Genomic DNA, 15,770 nt, shown 5'->3' with positions numbered 1-15,770 from the left:
GGGTTTGAGAACTCAGGTGGGCAGTTCTTGCTCAGAGTCTCTCTCAAGGTAGCAGTCTATGACAGTGAAAGCTTCATGGTGTGAAGGCTCAACGGGGGCTGGAGGATCCACCCTCAAGGTGGTTCACTCATACAGTTGTCAAGTATGATGGCTCACATGGTTGTCACAGGCTGGTTGGGGATTGGTGTCTTGATGTCTTTCCATGCTGAGCATCCTGATGGTGTGACAGTTATCTTCCCCTGGAATGAGTAATCTGAGATGAAGGTGGGAACTGCAATGTCTTTTATGACTTAAACTTGAAGGTCATATTACAGTCAGCCCTGAAGCAGTGTGGGAGGGGAGTCAGACCCAGGGGCATGGATACCACCAGAGGGCAAGAATCATTGGGATCCATCTTGGAAGCTGGCAGCCGTAAGATGATTCAGTTACTGGTTGAACACCCAGTACAAACTATCTGTCTACTGGGAATACAGTGATCAGGATAAACAAGACATCTGCTTTCATGGAGCTGACATTCTAATGGGGGATATGGAGCATGAGCTAAGTCACTTCAGTCATGTCTGACTCTTTGCTACCCAATGGACCGTAGCTGGCCAGGCTCCTCTGTTCATGGGATTCTCCAGGCAAGAATACTGGAGTGGGTTGCCGTGCCCTCCTCCAGGGGATCTTTCCCACCTAGGGATTGAACCCATTGTCTCTTAAGTCTCCTGCATCGGCAGGCGGCATTTTTGTTTGTTTTACCACTGGCACCACCTGGAAAGCCCATACGGAGCATAACCAAGTAGCTTTTAAAAAGAACTTTAGACTGTAGTAGTGCTGTTAGGCGGAGAAGGCAATGGCTCCCCACTCCAGTACTCCTGCCTGGAAAATCCCATGGACGGAGGAGCCTGGCAGGCTGCAGTCCATGGGGTCGCTGAGGGTCAGACACGACTGAGCGACTTCACTTTCACTTTTCACTTTTATGCATTGGAAAAGGAAATGGCAACCCACTCCAGTGTTCTTGCCTGAAGAATCCCAGGGACAGGGGAGCCTGGTGGGCTGCCGTCTATGGGGTCACACAGAGTCGGACACGACTGAAGTGACTTAGCAGCAGCAGCAGTGCTGTTAGGGAAGTAAACAGTGATGAATGTAGCCAAGGGAGATTACTTTTAATACTGCAGTCAGGGAATATCTGTATATAATTTTAGCTGAGCCCTGGAAAATAACAATGAATCATATAAACAGCAGTAAGTGCTAAAGCCTGAAAGTTGGAAAGGGCTTGCATGTTTGAGGAACAGAAACGAGGCCAGTGTAGTTCGGTGGATAGTCAGTGAGGGTGAGAGTGGTAAGATGCTTGGATTCTATTCTGAGAACAATGGAAAGACTTGGAATAATTTTGAACAGAGGGGTAGCATATTATTTGGGATTTAAAAAGATCAGTCTGCCTGCTGTTAGAACACTGGAGAGGAAAAAGAGGGAGGGTCTGCAGACCAGTGAGGAAACTGTTTAGTAGTTTAGACCAGAGATGATGGTGGCTTGGACCAGCAGGGAAGACAAAAAGGAATAAATGGGTCCTGGAGATATTTTGGAGCTGACATCAGTTGAACTTGTGACAGATCTTATGTCAAGCATATTTTCATTCGTTCATACATATTCCTTCAGTAACTAATTTGAGAGTATAATTATAGGCCAGTGTGGAAGGTTTTAGCAACACCATGTGAAGCAGAAATAGACCCAAAGTTTCTTCATTCAAGGAGCTTCAATGGGGGAACCAGCATAGAAATAAGCATAAAATCTCACTGGCCATAAGTCTTATGAAGCAGAGTTTATGTGGTGTTATAAGAGCATATAACAGGTCAGGAAAACGATGAGTTGACAGCTGAAAGATGAGCTAAAAGTTAACTAGGCAAGGAATGGGAGAAGAGCTTCACTAGGCACAGTGTGTGCAAAGGCACTGTGGTAAGAGCATGGCATGGTTGAAGAACTAAAAAATAAATGTGTTGGAGCCCAGAGGTCAAGAATGGTGTGGCCAAAGAGATGACAAGGTCAGGGAGGGCTTGGGGACCTCCTTGGTGGTTCAGTGACTGTAACTGCACTCCCATGCAGGGGGCCTGGGTTCAGTCCCTGGTCAAGGAACTAAATCCCACATGATGCCAGTAAGAGTTTGCACGCCTCCACTGAAAATCCCACATGACACTAGGAAGATTGAGTATCTCACTCGCTGCAACTAAGACCCAACGAAGCCAAATAAATAAATACTTAAAAAAAGAAGAACAAGGAGGGCTTTATAAGCCATTTTCGGGTTTGGGGCCTCTAGCTTGACATTACTGGGAAAGTTTTGAAAAGTTTTAAGGGGTTCATGCAGTCACTTCAGTTGTGTCAAACTCTTTGCAACCTGTGGACTGTAGCCCACCAGGCTCCCCTGTCCATGGGATTCTTTAGAAAGAATACTGGAATGGGTTGCCATTTCCTTCTCCAGGGGATTTTCCTGACCCAGGAATCAAACCTGCGTCTCTTATGTCTCCTGCAGTGGCAGGCAGATTCTTACCACTAGGGCCACCTGGGAAGCCCCCAGGTTTTAAGGAGGTGGAGGTGACACAGTTACAATTGCAGTTTGAAAAGATTACTCCAACTATGGAGAAGAAAAAGGGACAGGATGGGGAGTAGACTGGAGCCAAGTTGAAGTAAGAAGGGTCAGGAGATGATTGCAGGGGTTAGGCTGAAGGTTTCCAACTTCAGCTACATCACTTTTAAAAATCCAGATGCCGAGGATATACCCAATACCAATTAAGTCAGAATCTCCTGGTGGGAGGAAGAAGGTCCCAGGCATCAGTAATTTGTGAAACTCCCCAGATAATTCCTTTGTACAGCCGAGTCGGGAACCAGTGCTTCAGGCAGCTGATGATGGGAGGCAGTGAAACCGACCAGGGTGCTAGGCCTTCCCCAAGCAATAGAAATTGACTAGAGGCCAGACACGAAATTCAGGCAAGGTTTGTACTGGGGCTCCTGTGCTAGCTGCAGGAGGGAGCAAGAACAAGTAACAGGTTCCCTTGTTTGGTAGATGGTAGAGCTGGTTCCTTATATGGGATGTGAGTAGAGGTGTGCTCAGGGATCGGGCGTAGGTGTTTTGCCCACCTCTTTGGTGGTGGTGTGTGCAGGGGGCATGTGCAGAGCCAAAGCTCCTGAGACGCTCTTTTTGCTTCCAGCTCCTCAAAAGGGGCAGTTGGGATTTTTGCTCTTTTTGTTTCCCCCAACTGCCTGCATGCAGTTATTTTTAGTCCCTTTTCATTTCTTTGTACTAATATTTTGTTACTGGAGAAGTTTTTCCAGGTGTAAGCATTATAGCACTGAAGTAAAGGGTACCAGGTGCCCAGTCTGTCTACTAGCAGCACAGAATGCATGCGTCCCTGTGTGCTAAGTCGCTTCAGTCGTATCCAACTCTATGTGACGCCGTGGACCGTAGCCTGCCAGGCTTTTCTGTCCACAGGATTCTTCAGCAAGAATACTGGAGTAGGTTGCCATGCCCTCCTTCAGAGAATCTTCCCAACCCAAGGATTGAACCCATGTCACCTGCATTGGCAGGTGGGTTCTTTATCACTAGCACTACCTTAAAGGCAGAGGAACCAGAGATCAAATTGCCAACATCCACTGGATCATCAAAAAAGCAAGCAAGTTCCAGAAAAACATCTACTTCTGCTTTATTGACTATGCCAAAGCCTTTGACTGTGTGGATCACAATAAACTGAGGAAAATTCTGAAAGAGATGGGAATACCAGACCACCTGACCTGCTCCTTGAGAAATCTGTATGCAGGTCAGGAAGCAACAGTTAGAACTGTACATAAAACAACAGACTGGTTCCAAATAGGGAAAGGAGTACGTCAAGGCTATATATTTGCACCGTGCTTATTTAACTTATATGCAGAGTACATCATGAGAAATGTTGGGGTAGATGAAGCACAAGCTGGAATCAATATTGCTGGGAGAAATATCAATAACCTCAGATATGCAGATGACACCACCCTTAATGGCAGAAAGCAAAGAAGAACTAAAGAGCCTCTTGATGAAAGTGAAAGAGGAGAGTGAAAAAGTTGGCTTAAAGCTCAACATTCAGAAAACGAAGATCATGGCATCTGGTCCCATCACTTCATGGCAAATAGATGGGGAAACAGTGGAAACAGTCAGACTTTATTTTTTGGGGCTCTAAAATCACTGCAGATGGTGACTGCAGCCATGAAATTAAAAGACACTTACTCCTTGGAAGGAAAGTTATGACCAGCCTAGAGAGCATATTAAAAAGCAGAGACATTACTTTGCCAACAAAGGTCCATCTAGCCAAGGCTATGGTTTTTCCAGTGGTCATCTAGAGATGTGAGAGTTGGGCTACAAAGAAAGGTGAGTGCCAAAGAATCGATGCTTTTGAACTGTGGTGTTGGAGAAGACTCTTGAGAGTCCCTTGGACTGCAAGGAGATCCAACCAGTCCACCCTAAAGGAGATCAGTCCTGGGTGTTCACTGGAAGGACTGATGTTGAAGCTGAAACTCCAATACTTTGGCCACCTGATGCGAAGAGCTGACTCATTTGAAAAGACCCTGATGTTGGGAAAGATTGAAGGCAGGAAGAAAAGGGGATGACAGAGGATGAGATGGTTGGATGGCATCACCGACTCAATGAACATGAGTTTGGGTAAACTCTGGGAGTTGGTGATGGACAGGGAGGCCTGGTGTGCTGCAGTCCATGGAGTAGCAAGGAGTTGGAACATGATTGAGCGACTGAACTGAACTGAACCACCTTACTTGGATTTTAGAGATACTTAGGTGGCAATTATTTTATAAACAACTATCAGGCAGGCAAAGGGCTGGTTTGCAAGAGACCTAACAGATAAATATTACGAAGCTGAGTACTGACTGAATCGAGCTTTTGTTTAATTCAAGAAACTGACTCCTTGAAGGAGTATTTGGGGGAAGGCCTTTCACAGAATAAGAGAAAGTACTATTACAGTGTTTATCAAGGTGTAAGACTGTTTTTAAATCTTATCCATTTGGCTAGTCTTTGTCATCAGACTTTAAGGGCCAAGTTCATGTCTAGATTAGCAATTTGCATTTCATGTTTGGTTCTTACCTCTTATTTGGGAACAATTGAAGAACAGATTACATACAGACCATGACAGATTATGGTTATTGATTAAGAAATTCCTCCTCAGTAAAAGTTCTTTCTTAGGACATAGGGGTCCATTTATTTGGGAAATATTTATTAAGTACTGACTATGTGCAAGACACAGTAGAAGAGAAGATTCTGTTCTCAGGGAATTTATAGCCTGGGAGGGTGAGATGGCCCCTGAGATGAAAGTTGCCCTTGTTTTATGCACCTTGGTGCCAAATAATTAAAAAACCTCATTCTTCCGAAATACAATATATTCCTTTAGTAGCAGTGTGACACTTAAGATTCTGACCTTCAGTTTTCTCGCATGCAAAAAGGATAAAAATAATATCTACCTAATAGAATTGAGATACCCATGTAAGTAATTTAGCATCGTGCTTGTACATAACATTAAGAAACCTCCAAAACTGTTAGCTATTACTAATGATCAAAGTCAAACATGTGCCACAATAAATGTTTGTTTTTTAAAAAAAACCTATCTCACTGGGATTAATTTCTAAAACTAGAGCATAAAGTAATAATCATATATAATCAAGGTTATCCTTTAAAATTTCTTAATTGCCCAAAGTGATAATATTAAATAATACTAAATCATTAAATCATTTGGAATACATGGGACTCTTCAGCAAGTTCATTAAATTTTCTCTGTGGTTCTCAACTAATTTTTCACTTCATTTTTCAGCAATGCATTTCAAAGCAGTCATCACACACAAATCCACATGAACAATAATTTGACTTTGTCAAATGATATAGAAATCTAAAAAATCATTTCAGTTCTTTCCATAGTATTCCCCACCCCCAAATTTGTATAGTATATTTCAGACTTGGTAGCACCCACTGTCAGAAGGCATATATACGCACTAAGTGGAATAGCAGGAGAAATCCCCCCAAAATGTTGCTCTGTTCTTAAAACATTTGCTGTCAAATTTACCTGGTTAAAAGTACCTAATTCAGCTCCATTATAATTCTCATAACAAAGATCACTAAGGCTATCAAGTAGGATTCCTAACACTTCTAAACATCATTAATATTATTTCCCTGGAATACAATGTAATCCTTAAGAAGGTCAGAGTTAATATTTAATACAATAGTAAGCTTTGAGAAGTCATATGGTTACCAACTACGGACAGCATCACATTTAGTTAAATCTGATTTTTAAAATCTTCCAGAGATGGCATTTCCAGCTATATTTCCTGAGTAAATGAAATGTTATTCATTCTTAATATTAAGAAATGTTTATTTCTTTAAATGCTGTTGAAGTGCTATGGAAGGTGGAGAGAACAATGAAAAGATTAGGGACTTTGGGGCCTGACAATCTTGGGTCAAATGTGGGCTCCTCCTCTCTCACAAGCTCTGTAAACTCAGGAAAATTCATTGATCTCTTTGAGGCGGTGAAACTATCAGTGGGCCTCTGAGGATCTGTGAATTTTAGGGTTAACCCTAAGTACAACACCTAACACAGGGAACAGCATGGTACCTGATCAAGTTTTGTTACACTATCACTGAAACGTTCTAGTCTTGGGTCCATTGGGTGTAGATGCAATGATTGCAGTGTCCAACCCAACTCCTTGAACCCATACCTTTAGATAAGCAGAACTGCTGGTGATTGTAGACAAGGAATATAAAACATGAGGGCACTCCAATGGGTCTGAATTTAGGGATGGTAACAACTACATTTTGATACAAACATGACACAAAGAGACCTATTAGGGCTTAAAGGACAAAGCGGGTATCTAGAATTAGAATGTAAGAATACAAATTTAAGAATTTATTTCGTTTTATTTACATTTTGGAATAATCTAATAACATGCCTCAATCAGAGATTGAACCACAAAAACAACCTTTTGATTAAACCCTTTTGCCCCCACATCTTTTAAATATATTCCTTTGTTTTAAATCTTATAAATCACTGTTATTGCACACAATTGTTGCTGAAAAGACAGTGTGTTAAAACTAAGTAGTCTTAAAATAAATCATTAATTTGTTTTATTTTCCAGATTGGGAACGGAAATTAGCCACAGTTTCATCGAATCCTAGACCACTCAATTCACTGCCAGAGCACTACTGTTGTGAAGGGAGGTGGCTTTGAAAGAAAGGCTTTTAAACTAAAGTAACCATGGCATTTTGAACAAAACATTTGGCATTCTTAAGTGGCTCCTTTAGGCTAAAATAATGGTTAACAGAATTACTTTTCAGTGTGTATCCTGATGGCTACAATCCTAAAAATATTTACATGTTGCAAATTCTCTTCCAATCAGTTGGCCAGCCTAGGGCAGGGAATCAAGATCAGCCTTAAAAGAGTTTGTCACCTGTTCTTAAGGCCCCACTACCAGTCTTGTTGCTAATGTCACCAAACCATCTCACATTTAGTCCAGTGGTTACATGTGGGACCAGCTAAAGAGATAACTGCATCTGTTCAATAACTGTATCACTGTTAGGAAAAAAAGAGAGAAGAACCTAAAGATGTAGCCAAGAAGGAAGATTCCTGGCATCACAGACCCTGAAGGTGCTCTGGATGCAGAACCTGGTATGGCAGAGAGCTACAGTGAGAGGATTAACTGAAAGTCTCCACAAAGAAGAATTAATATCCCTATACTGACAAGAAGCCTGACAACTAGGGATCAGCTCCCTAGGCAAAATGATAGAGGTTCTCTAAAGAAATGCTCCCAAAGAAAAGAATCTTAAACATTCTGTTCCCTAGGGATTCCCCAAGCATAGTAGTTGATCCCCTACTCATCACCCCAAAGTGAAGTCTGTTAATAAACTACCCCCAAGAACAGTTATATATACACACATATATATGTATATACACACACACATGTATTAATATACATACATCTCCATTGCCTTAGTCTTAAGTTGTGAAGTAATAAATCAGGTCCATCATCTAACTAATAAGACACAAAGCGATAAACATTAGAGGTATTTTTCAAAGAACTATTTCACAGAACTTAGACAAGAAGCCTCCCAAATGAAAGCTTTGCTTATCATTCTACTGGTTGTCAGTGGTCTATTTGTTGCAGTTTTTTGTTTTAGGGATATATGTTGACTTTTTCTAAACTTTTACTTTTCTCAGTTGTTTTTTAAAAATTTTGTTTATAGTGTTTTTAAAATTTTAATTTGGTCAAATTTTTTTCTTTAGGGTTTCCAAGTTTCCTGTTTTTCTTTAGAAGGCTCTAAAGAGTATATATTTTCTGATATTACTTTCATTACTTAAAACTTTATAACTTAACTTTTATTCTATTACAAATTTCTATTCTATGTTGAGGTTGTTTTGCTATCATTATTTTTAATGTATTCTTTTCCCAGTGAAATGGAGTGCTTACATTACGTTCCCACACATGTGCATCTATTTCTGGAATGTCTAGTCCACTTCCCTTACATATCTGTTCTTTCCCATGACAGTATCACATACTTTGATTTTAGTAGCTTTATACTGCTTTAATCTCTGGTGAGTAAAAACCTCCTCTCTCAACACATTCCTTTTTCAAAAATATCTTACACTCTTACATATTCATTTTTTTCACCTAAGCTTCAATAATTTTTGTCCAGTTACAAGGAACACCATGGTGATTCTGGTTGGAATGGCATTACATTCATATACTCATTTGTGAAGGGAAGGCATCCCCATTTAACTGTATTAATATACATAAACATATATACTAGGCAGGTCCTCTCCACACTAAAATATCTTGTTCTGTCATTTATTTCCCTTCTACTAAGTTTTACAATTCAGAGTTTTGTTTCCGCGGTTGTTCCATGCAGTCATTATGCCTCCTGAAGTATATACATATTAGCCTACAGTCCTCATGTAAAACATGGTTTGGTTGTTTGGCTTTACCTTCCTCTGGTTTTTCTTGCCAGCCTCAGCAGCCTCACCAGTCCCTTGCTATTTTGTTCAGTTGCTCAAACTTTCCAAATTATTTCGAGCCTCTGGGTCTTTGCATATTGACTACTTTGTACTCCAGCCACCTAACTTTTTGGTCCGTTTAAATGCTATTTCCACTAAAGGCCTTCTCTGACCTTTTCCAAATTTAGATTAGGTTCTCCTGCATAGCACTCCGGGACTTTTCCACCCTAGCATATGTCTGTTTAGCATGCTCTCCCCACTACAATAAACTTTAGGAAGACTGTGTACTTACTTATCACATACCTAATACCTAGCATATTTATTTGATCAACAAAGACTATTTTAATACAGTTGCCTATGATTTTTAAGACTTAACTGTATCTGAAGAACATATTCTCTCAACCAACTTAATTAGTAACAGCTCATTTTTTTTTAAACTTTTTGGCTGCACTGCACAGCCTGTGGCATCTTAGTTCCCTGCCCAGGGACTGAACCCGCACCCACTGCCGCAGAAACGCAGAATCGCTGGACCCTCAGGGAAGTCCGCAAACAGCTCACTTTATTTGCTTCTGGACCATTACTAAAGACACGTTTTAATAATGCGAAGCTTATAGCCAAGATAATGGACTCTAAAAACTATCTAAATACACTTAGTAAAGATAAAAGACACTTAGATCCTTTCAAAGATTCTGTTGTTGAGTTTTCCTCACTTTACCCCACAGACTGTAAAGGTAGAACTCTGTCTTATACGCACTAGTAGTATTACTATTAATTCTCTTATTGGAACAAAAACACAATACACAAAACATACTAGAAATAGTTGGTTCTTTTTAATCAGCTATTGATGGCATAATAAAATAAATTTAAGTGGCACCTAATTTAAACATTTAAAATAGTTCATTGAAGGATAATCTACAACGCAGTACGTTAAGCCAAATAGTCAAAATAACACCTTTTTTTTTTTCAAGAAAGAAGAAATAAAGGCATGATCAAAATTATGACCAACAAGTTGGTTTCGTTTGGACACTTATAGATGACTCTGTAGGCATATTGGCAGGCACGATGTTCAAATATCAACCCATTTGACTTTAGAAATAATGGTAAGAAAGCTATACATTTCAGAATTAATGTCTGAAATAAAAGAAAAATATCCACCAAATATCACAACAGATCTTTTAATGACTAAGTTTTTTAACATTACAATTGTTATTTTAGGGAACACTTTTTTCTTTTCTTTGAACAGTTAGCTAAATGTTCAATGTTAAATAATTTACACAAGAGAAATAAGTTTCGTGTTCTGTACAAATTAGAGGACTCATGAATATAATCCCCTCCCACCACCAAAGCTCAAATTTGCAATGGTCTCAGCAGAAAATAAACAGTTCACAATTTAAACAATTTAAAGCATTACAAAAATTTACAGGACTCCTCTCTTCTTATTTTCTTTCGAACAACAAAGGTTCCAGCGACAGAAATGAATGATCAGAATGTGAAAATATTTGTGCAAAACTGCATTAATTGTTCTGACCATTCAACAGAGGTAAAACCTATGAACACAATAACAATAATGAAGAAAAACTACACTGAAAGTAATTCTATTTTCGATTTCAAACAACATTGATTTTATTATTACTAAATATTCAAAGAAAACATGGCACCATGAGCAGCAGGAGCAACAAATGATTCGGCAATTATGCCAGCTAAGGAAGCTGACACTGGAAAACGCCAAAGTGTATCTCCACACCAGTCATCCATCTCAAAGACTGGAAACAACTGTAGGGCTTCAAACTCACTTCAATGTCTTTATTCTTGGAATTTGCAGATCATAAACGAAATATTTAAGAAAGTCCTTTCCCCGCCTCTCCAGGAGTGTTTCCTGCATCACTGGTAATCCTTAAAAGAGCTGAATCATAGATTCTCTGGATTTACCTACACCAATCCATTTAACTGGGAGGGAGAAAAAGAGTATAAGAATAGTATTAATCCACGTATAATGTTCAATCTTTGGGATTAACAGATCCCCCGCTTTTCTCAGTGTTTCTCATTTAACTTTCCCCCCATGTCTTTTGCTATCTTTTTCCTCTATTAGCAGATTATGCCAATTTCTAAACAGAATGTGCGGTCAACATCCAGGACAGGGTAGTATGCCTTAAAATTCTCCTGTTTTAATTGTACAATATTTACAACTGTTCAGTTCCTAGTGATTAGTAAAATACTGGCCCAAACCAGCAGAGACCTAAAGAACCTTTAATCAAATTCCTAATTAACTAGAAAAAATAAGCATCTTTAATAAATGGATGACAGTAAGAGGACACTGAAGTGACACTGCAATGTCCATATCCCACAAAAAGTTGAAGTATGTGGAAGAGAATACTGTTTATTTGCACAGCCTGAGAATCTGGCTATTATACCAGTCTAGGGGAATCTCTCCTCATCGGCACTACATGGGCAAACCTTTATGGCATTTTACAGATGTCATTGTTAAACTCACTGCTTTTTATTTCAGAAGACACTGACAAAGTACAGTGAGCAAACATGCTTACAAGATTTAATATCAAGCTGGGAGACACAGCTAGCAATATGGAAAACAAAACAAAACAAAAAATATGGAAAACAAGATTCATGTTTGGAAATGAACCACAAATATAATCAACAATATAAAATCAGGTTAAGTGCATAACAGATTTTATACAGAGGCGATTTTCCACTCTACCTTTTGTCTCTGAACCAGTACCAAAGGGGAAAAAAGCAATGTTTTAAAAGACAGATTTCACATAACTAGTTCATAGCCATAATTTGGTTATGTCTAACTCCTTGGCCAGCTTACTTATTTTTTTTAAATAAAGAACTTTTATTCTTTATTCTTTCATTTTTTTCAAGTTGGATTTCCTATCTTCTGCATCTACTATTTCCTAAACTCTAGTCAAGAAACTTTACCAACTCTCAAGGGTAACAACCTCAAGTGGAAAAGAAATCACAAACCAGTTTTGATGGTGGTAAAGACATAATGATTTATTATTAAGAGGGAGAAAGAAATAAGAATGAATGTCATAGGGCAAAAAGAAAAAAAAAGACTAACAGAGAATTAAAAACAGGGTCAAAAAGGGTGAGAGGTAATATATTATCTTGAGGCATGTGAAAGATTACAGAAAGACATTTTATCTTTTCCTGGGCATCTGTGCAAATCATAAGCACTCTACTGAGAAATAATCTGTTTTTTATCCTATTTCAAAGGTAGTTGAAATCAAAATAGAAAAAATAGTTGTTCATAAAGTGTATTTACCTGGAATTTGAAGTTCATCTTCAATAAATCGAACATAGTTTTGTGCATTAATAGGTAGTTCCTTAAAAGTCCTTGCATTTGATATGTCTGTGTTCCATCCTGGGAGAGTCTTATACTGAACTTCAACTTTATTTAAGACTTCTTGGTTTGCTGAAAGTTAAAGAATAAATATATTTGCCCATGGTGTACACTGCCTATTGTCAAATGAGTTTTTAATACATCATAGGTTCACAATCTCTTACATTGGAGCCAAATAATGTTTTGAAATTTATAATTTTTCAGAATTTAGGGAGGTAGAAAAGTACACTATCTAGTATTTCATAATCAAACATATTTTTGCAGTAATAGGATTATTTACTTTAAGTGGGTACTTTAAGTCAGGTTTTGCTGTCAAATCAGTTTTGGTGCCAAACTTACAACTTTCCGTCTTCAGAGCTTTTTAGATTTCCATACTATGGACTGGGGGCTATGGATCCGTATAACGGCAGCAGTGTCACAGAAAGAAGGTTTGCATACGTGCTCTCACCTGGGAAATCCTCTATTGTTTTTGTGACTGTATACAAAGACTTAGCCAGAAAATTTCTTCATTATCTCACCTAACCAGTTTCTCCGTATTCCCTAATAGAAGCCGAAAACTAAAACAAGAACAGTGTCTTTGACTGGAGGTTGTATGGTGGATGCTATGGTACACTGTCCAGACTTCCCTCTTCAGGATTCACACGCTAATTCCCCAGCTATGGGAGTACTGCCTGCTGAGAATGCACAGTTCAGAATTCTCTTCAGAATCCCCTGGAGCAGCCCATACCAACGACTAATCAAAACGGGGATATGAAGGACCTGCCTACTTACCTTAACTTGGGACTACTCTGGAGGACTATTCTAGTCCCAGAGTTCCCCATGTGACCAACTGAGGGTTTTTCATGGAACTTCTTAGCAGTTCAACTTCTGCTTAATCCTGCTACTTCTCTCCCCCTCCCTTACAGACATTGTTGCTCAGAGCGCTTGCCAACAAACTACCTACACATACATCTCTGTAACGTAGACTGTTTCCCAGGGAACCAAGAGTAAGACAATTGGCGCCAGGAGTGGCTCTAGAATGGGATCTGGAAGCCTGGTCACTGGCCAGCGGGCTGGCAACAAGGACGACTGCGAGTGGTAGAGAGAGTGCAGCCTTGGGCATGTTCTAGTCGTGCAACTATCCACAGAAGGTGAACTGGGACGCCGTGGTGGGAAGTAAAGCACTGGCAATAGCTGACGTTCTCATTTCATTGTGAGAAATGAGCACAAGGGAAACGTGGAATTGAACAGCTCTGGATGGATGCCATTCATGGACTGGACAAAGACAAAGGTTAATGGAAACACCTAGAGAGAACCTCATCTCCTACAGCGGACAGCAGGAAGAGCTGAGGATCAGGCTTAGGACTCAATCATACAGATGGCAGAGCTCCAGAGAAAGCTGAACTCTCAAATCCAGCGAATCTGCTACGACAAGGCCAGATCCTGTTTGAGAAAAAAGTGGGACCCTGAGACTTTTGAGACATCTGGCTGAATCCTTCTATAGATTCACTGATGGCCTGCAGAATGGCTGAGGCTTCCCCTGGCTTGAGGATGATGTAGAAGCCTCTCAGGGCCTCCTCTCCTGACATGCAAACATAAGTTGGCCAAGGAGTCACAGGGCCTGCTAAAGGAGGAGGGGAAATATATTCTGAAGGATCTGTGTAACTGAGCCAATATTTACTAGTAGGAGCGAAAGGAGTATGTACAAAACTGGATCCTAAAGGTACAGGATGAAAGGATTCTACAAGTGGTGGAATAAAAAGTTTAGTAAGAGAATATATGGATACGAGAGTTCTCTCCTATGATCCATGATACAATGAGAATGTATCATGTTAGGAATGTTCATGGACATCTAGAGAAAGTGATGAACCACACTATGTCGCACTGCTTGTGACAGACCATAGAAGAAGAAATCAAGAGACTCAGTGGGGCTTCTCCTTTTAGCCATGATGGAGTACATGGTTCTAAATGAACTTTTCTAGCATAAATAACTGTAAAACTGAACCAAATACATGACAATTCTTTCCAGGCAGTGGTCAACAGGTAGCACAAACTGTGGTCTCTGAGAGGAAGAAAACTCAAGCAATTCCTGAAACTACTTAACTCTCTGCCAGGGACAATTTCTTGATCAAGGAAAGTCAGGACACTGGAGTCAGTAGGGAATGGTGGTCCTACTGACCTGAGAACACAGATACCAGACTTCAGGAAAGCTGAAGCAGCTAGAACCATCAAGGGCAAGCATCAGAGAGGAGAGAGCTATACAGAGAGGGTATTCCTCCCCCAGAAATGGGTGTGAAGGTACCATGGCTAAAGCTCAACCATACATTCATGGTCCCATAGGTGGCTCACCGGATAGCAGCTGTCACACAGCTGAGTGAGACAAAGATTCTAGAGGCCAAGCAGTGCTGGTGAAAGGGAAGGGACAGGGTACACTGGAGCTCCAGCACTGCCAGATTGGAAAGATCTCTTTATACCTTAACTCTCCTGGCATCCAGCTGAGACAACAGAAAGGTTGTTCACTGAAAGTAAAAACCAAACTTTAACTTGAAATCTCCTATAGACTCTCCCTCACCCTGCCCGCGCCCCACCCCCTCCCACATCCACCCCTCAATAAAGCCTAAAACTAAGTTCTGCCAAGACCCACAGAGATAATTTGGAGACTGTCTCACACTAGGTTAGAAAGACTTGGGAAACACCTTACAATCTCCATATACTATATGAACAAAGTATAAAAAACCAAGCTATACAAGGTTCAGGATGACAAGCCAGTAATTCAACTGTCCCCTAAAACAAGAACCAATACTCTTCAGAGTAAGATAACGGAATCCAAGTCTCTACAACATATTATGCACAATGTCCAATATTCAACCAAAAGTCATGAGACACAGACACAGTGATCCACAATCAAGGAAAAGAATAGTCAGAAGAAGCCAAACAGGAGATGGCCAGATGTCAGCTAACAAATGATGACTTTAAACATGCTTCTAAGAACTCACAGTTCTCAATTCCAACCTACCAGTCTACCAAGTTCCATTAAGCTAGTCTATTCCTTCATTTGACATATTCTTAGTCTTCCAGGATGACTAAACAATTTAACAGTTTCTATTTCTGGAAAATGGAAACATTTTTGGAACTTGCTGAGTAACTGAAGAACTCATATAACTAAAGATATGCCTGAAGAAACCCACTGGCTCTAGTAGGAAATCTCCTTACATCCATCTACTTTAGACACATAAGTCAGAAAAAAATCATTCCTGTAGCTTGAAGGACACAGTGGGTTAATGCATTAAAAGCCTGCTTACCCTGACAAGCAGGGCTCTTTTCTCCTATCTCACATTTTCTCAAGGAATGCCTACAGAAAGGTTACTTTCAAAGTAGGGAAGATAAGATTCAGGAGCAGCATAACTGGGCCCAGTGCTACCATGTCTCTTCTTTTCTATTCA

The 15,770-nt window shown here is 40.0% G+C and overlaps 2 protein-coding genes across 3 annotated transcripts in view; one reads left to right on the top strand and one right to left on the bottom strand.

The window, feature by feature from the left end:
• C16H1orf100 (chromosome 16 C1orf100 homolog) overlaps positions 1-7,301 on the top strand; it is a 36,103-nt gene extending 28,802 nt beyond the window's left edge. Inside the window, exon 4 of one of the 2 annotated variants that reach the window (XM_027565945.1) lies at positions 7,135-7,301. In XM_027565945.1, coding sequence (XP_027421746.1) covers positions 7,135-7,226 — 92 coding nt within the window. In that variant the 3' untranslated portion in view covers positions 7,227-7,301. The remainder of the gene's footprint in view (positions 1-7,134) is intronic. The other variant, XM_027565944.1, reaches the window with a different exon arrangement.
• A 2,494-nt stretch (positions 7,302-9,795) lies between these two features.
• ADSS (adenylosuccinate synthase) overlaps positions 9,796-15,770 on the bottom strand; it is a 32,471-nt gene continuing 26,496 nt past the window's right edge. Inside the window, exons 12-13 of the mRNA XM_027564684.1 lie at positions 12,271-12,420; positions 9,796-10,934 (exon numbers count right to left, since the gene is read on the bottom strand). Coding sequence (XP_027420485.1) covers positions 10,882-10,934; positions 12,271-12,420 — 203 coding nt within the window. The 3' untranslated portion in view covers positions 9,796-10,881. The remainder of the gene's footprint in view (positions 10,935-12,270; positions 12,421-15,770) is intronic.

The sequence above is a fragment of the Bos indicus x Bos taurus genome, chromosome 16, assembly GCF_003369695.1.
Source record: "Bos indicus x Bos taurus breed Angus x Brahman F1 hybrid chromosome 16, Bos_hybrid_MaternalHap_v2.0, whole genome shotgun sequence".
NCBI classification, from domain to species: Eukaryota; Metazoa; Chordata; class Mammalia; order Artiodactyla; family Bovidae; genus Bos; species Bos indicus x Bos taurus.
Note: the sequence above shows the minus strand (reverse complement) of the source record. Positions and strands in the feature narration are given on the sequence as shown.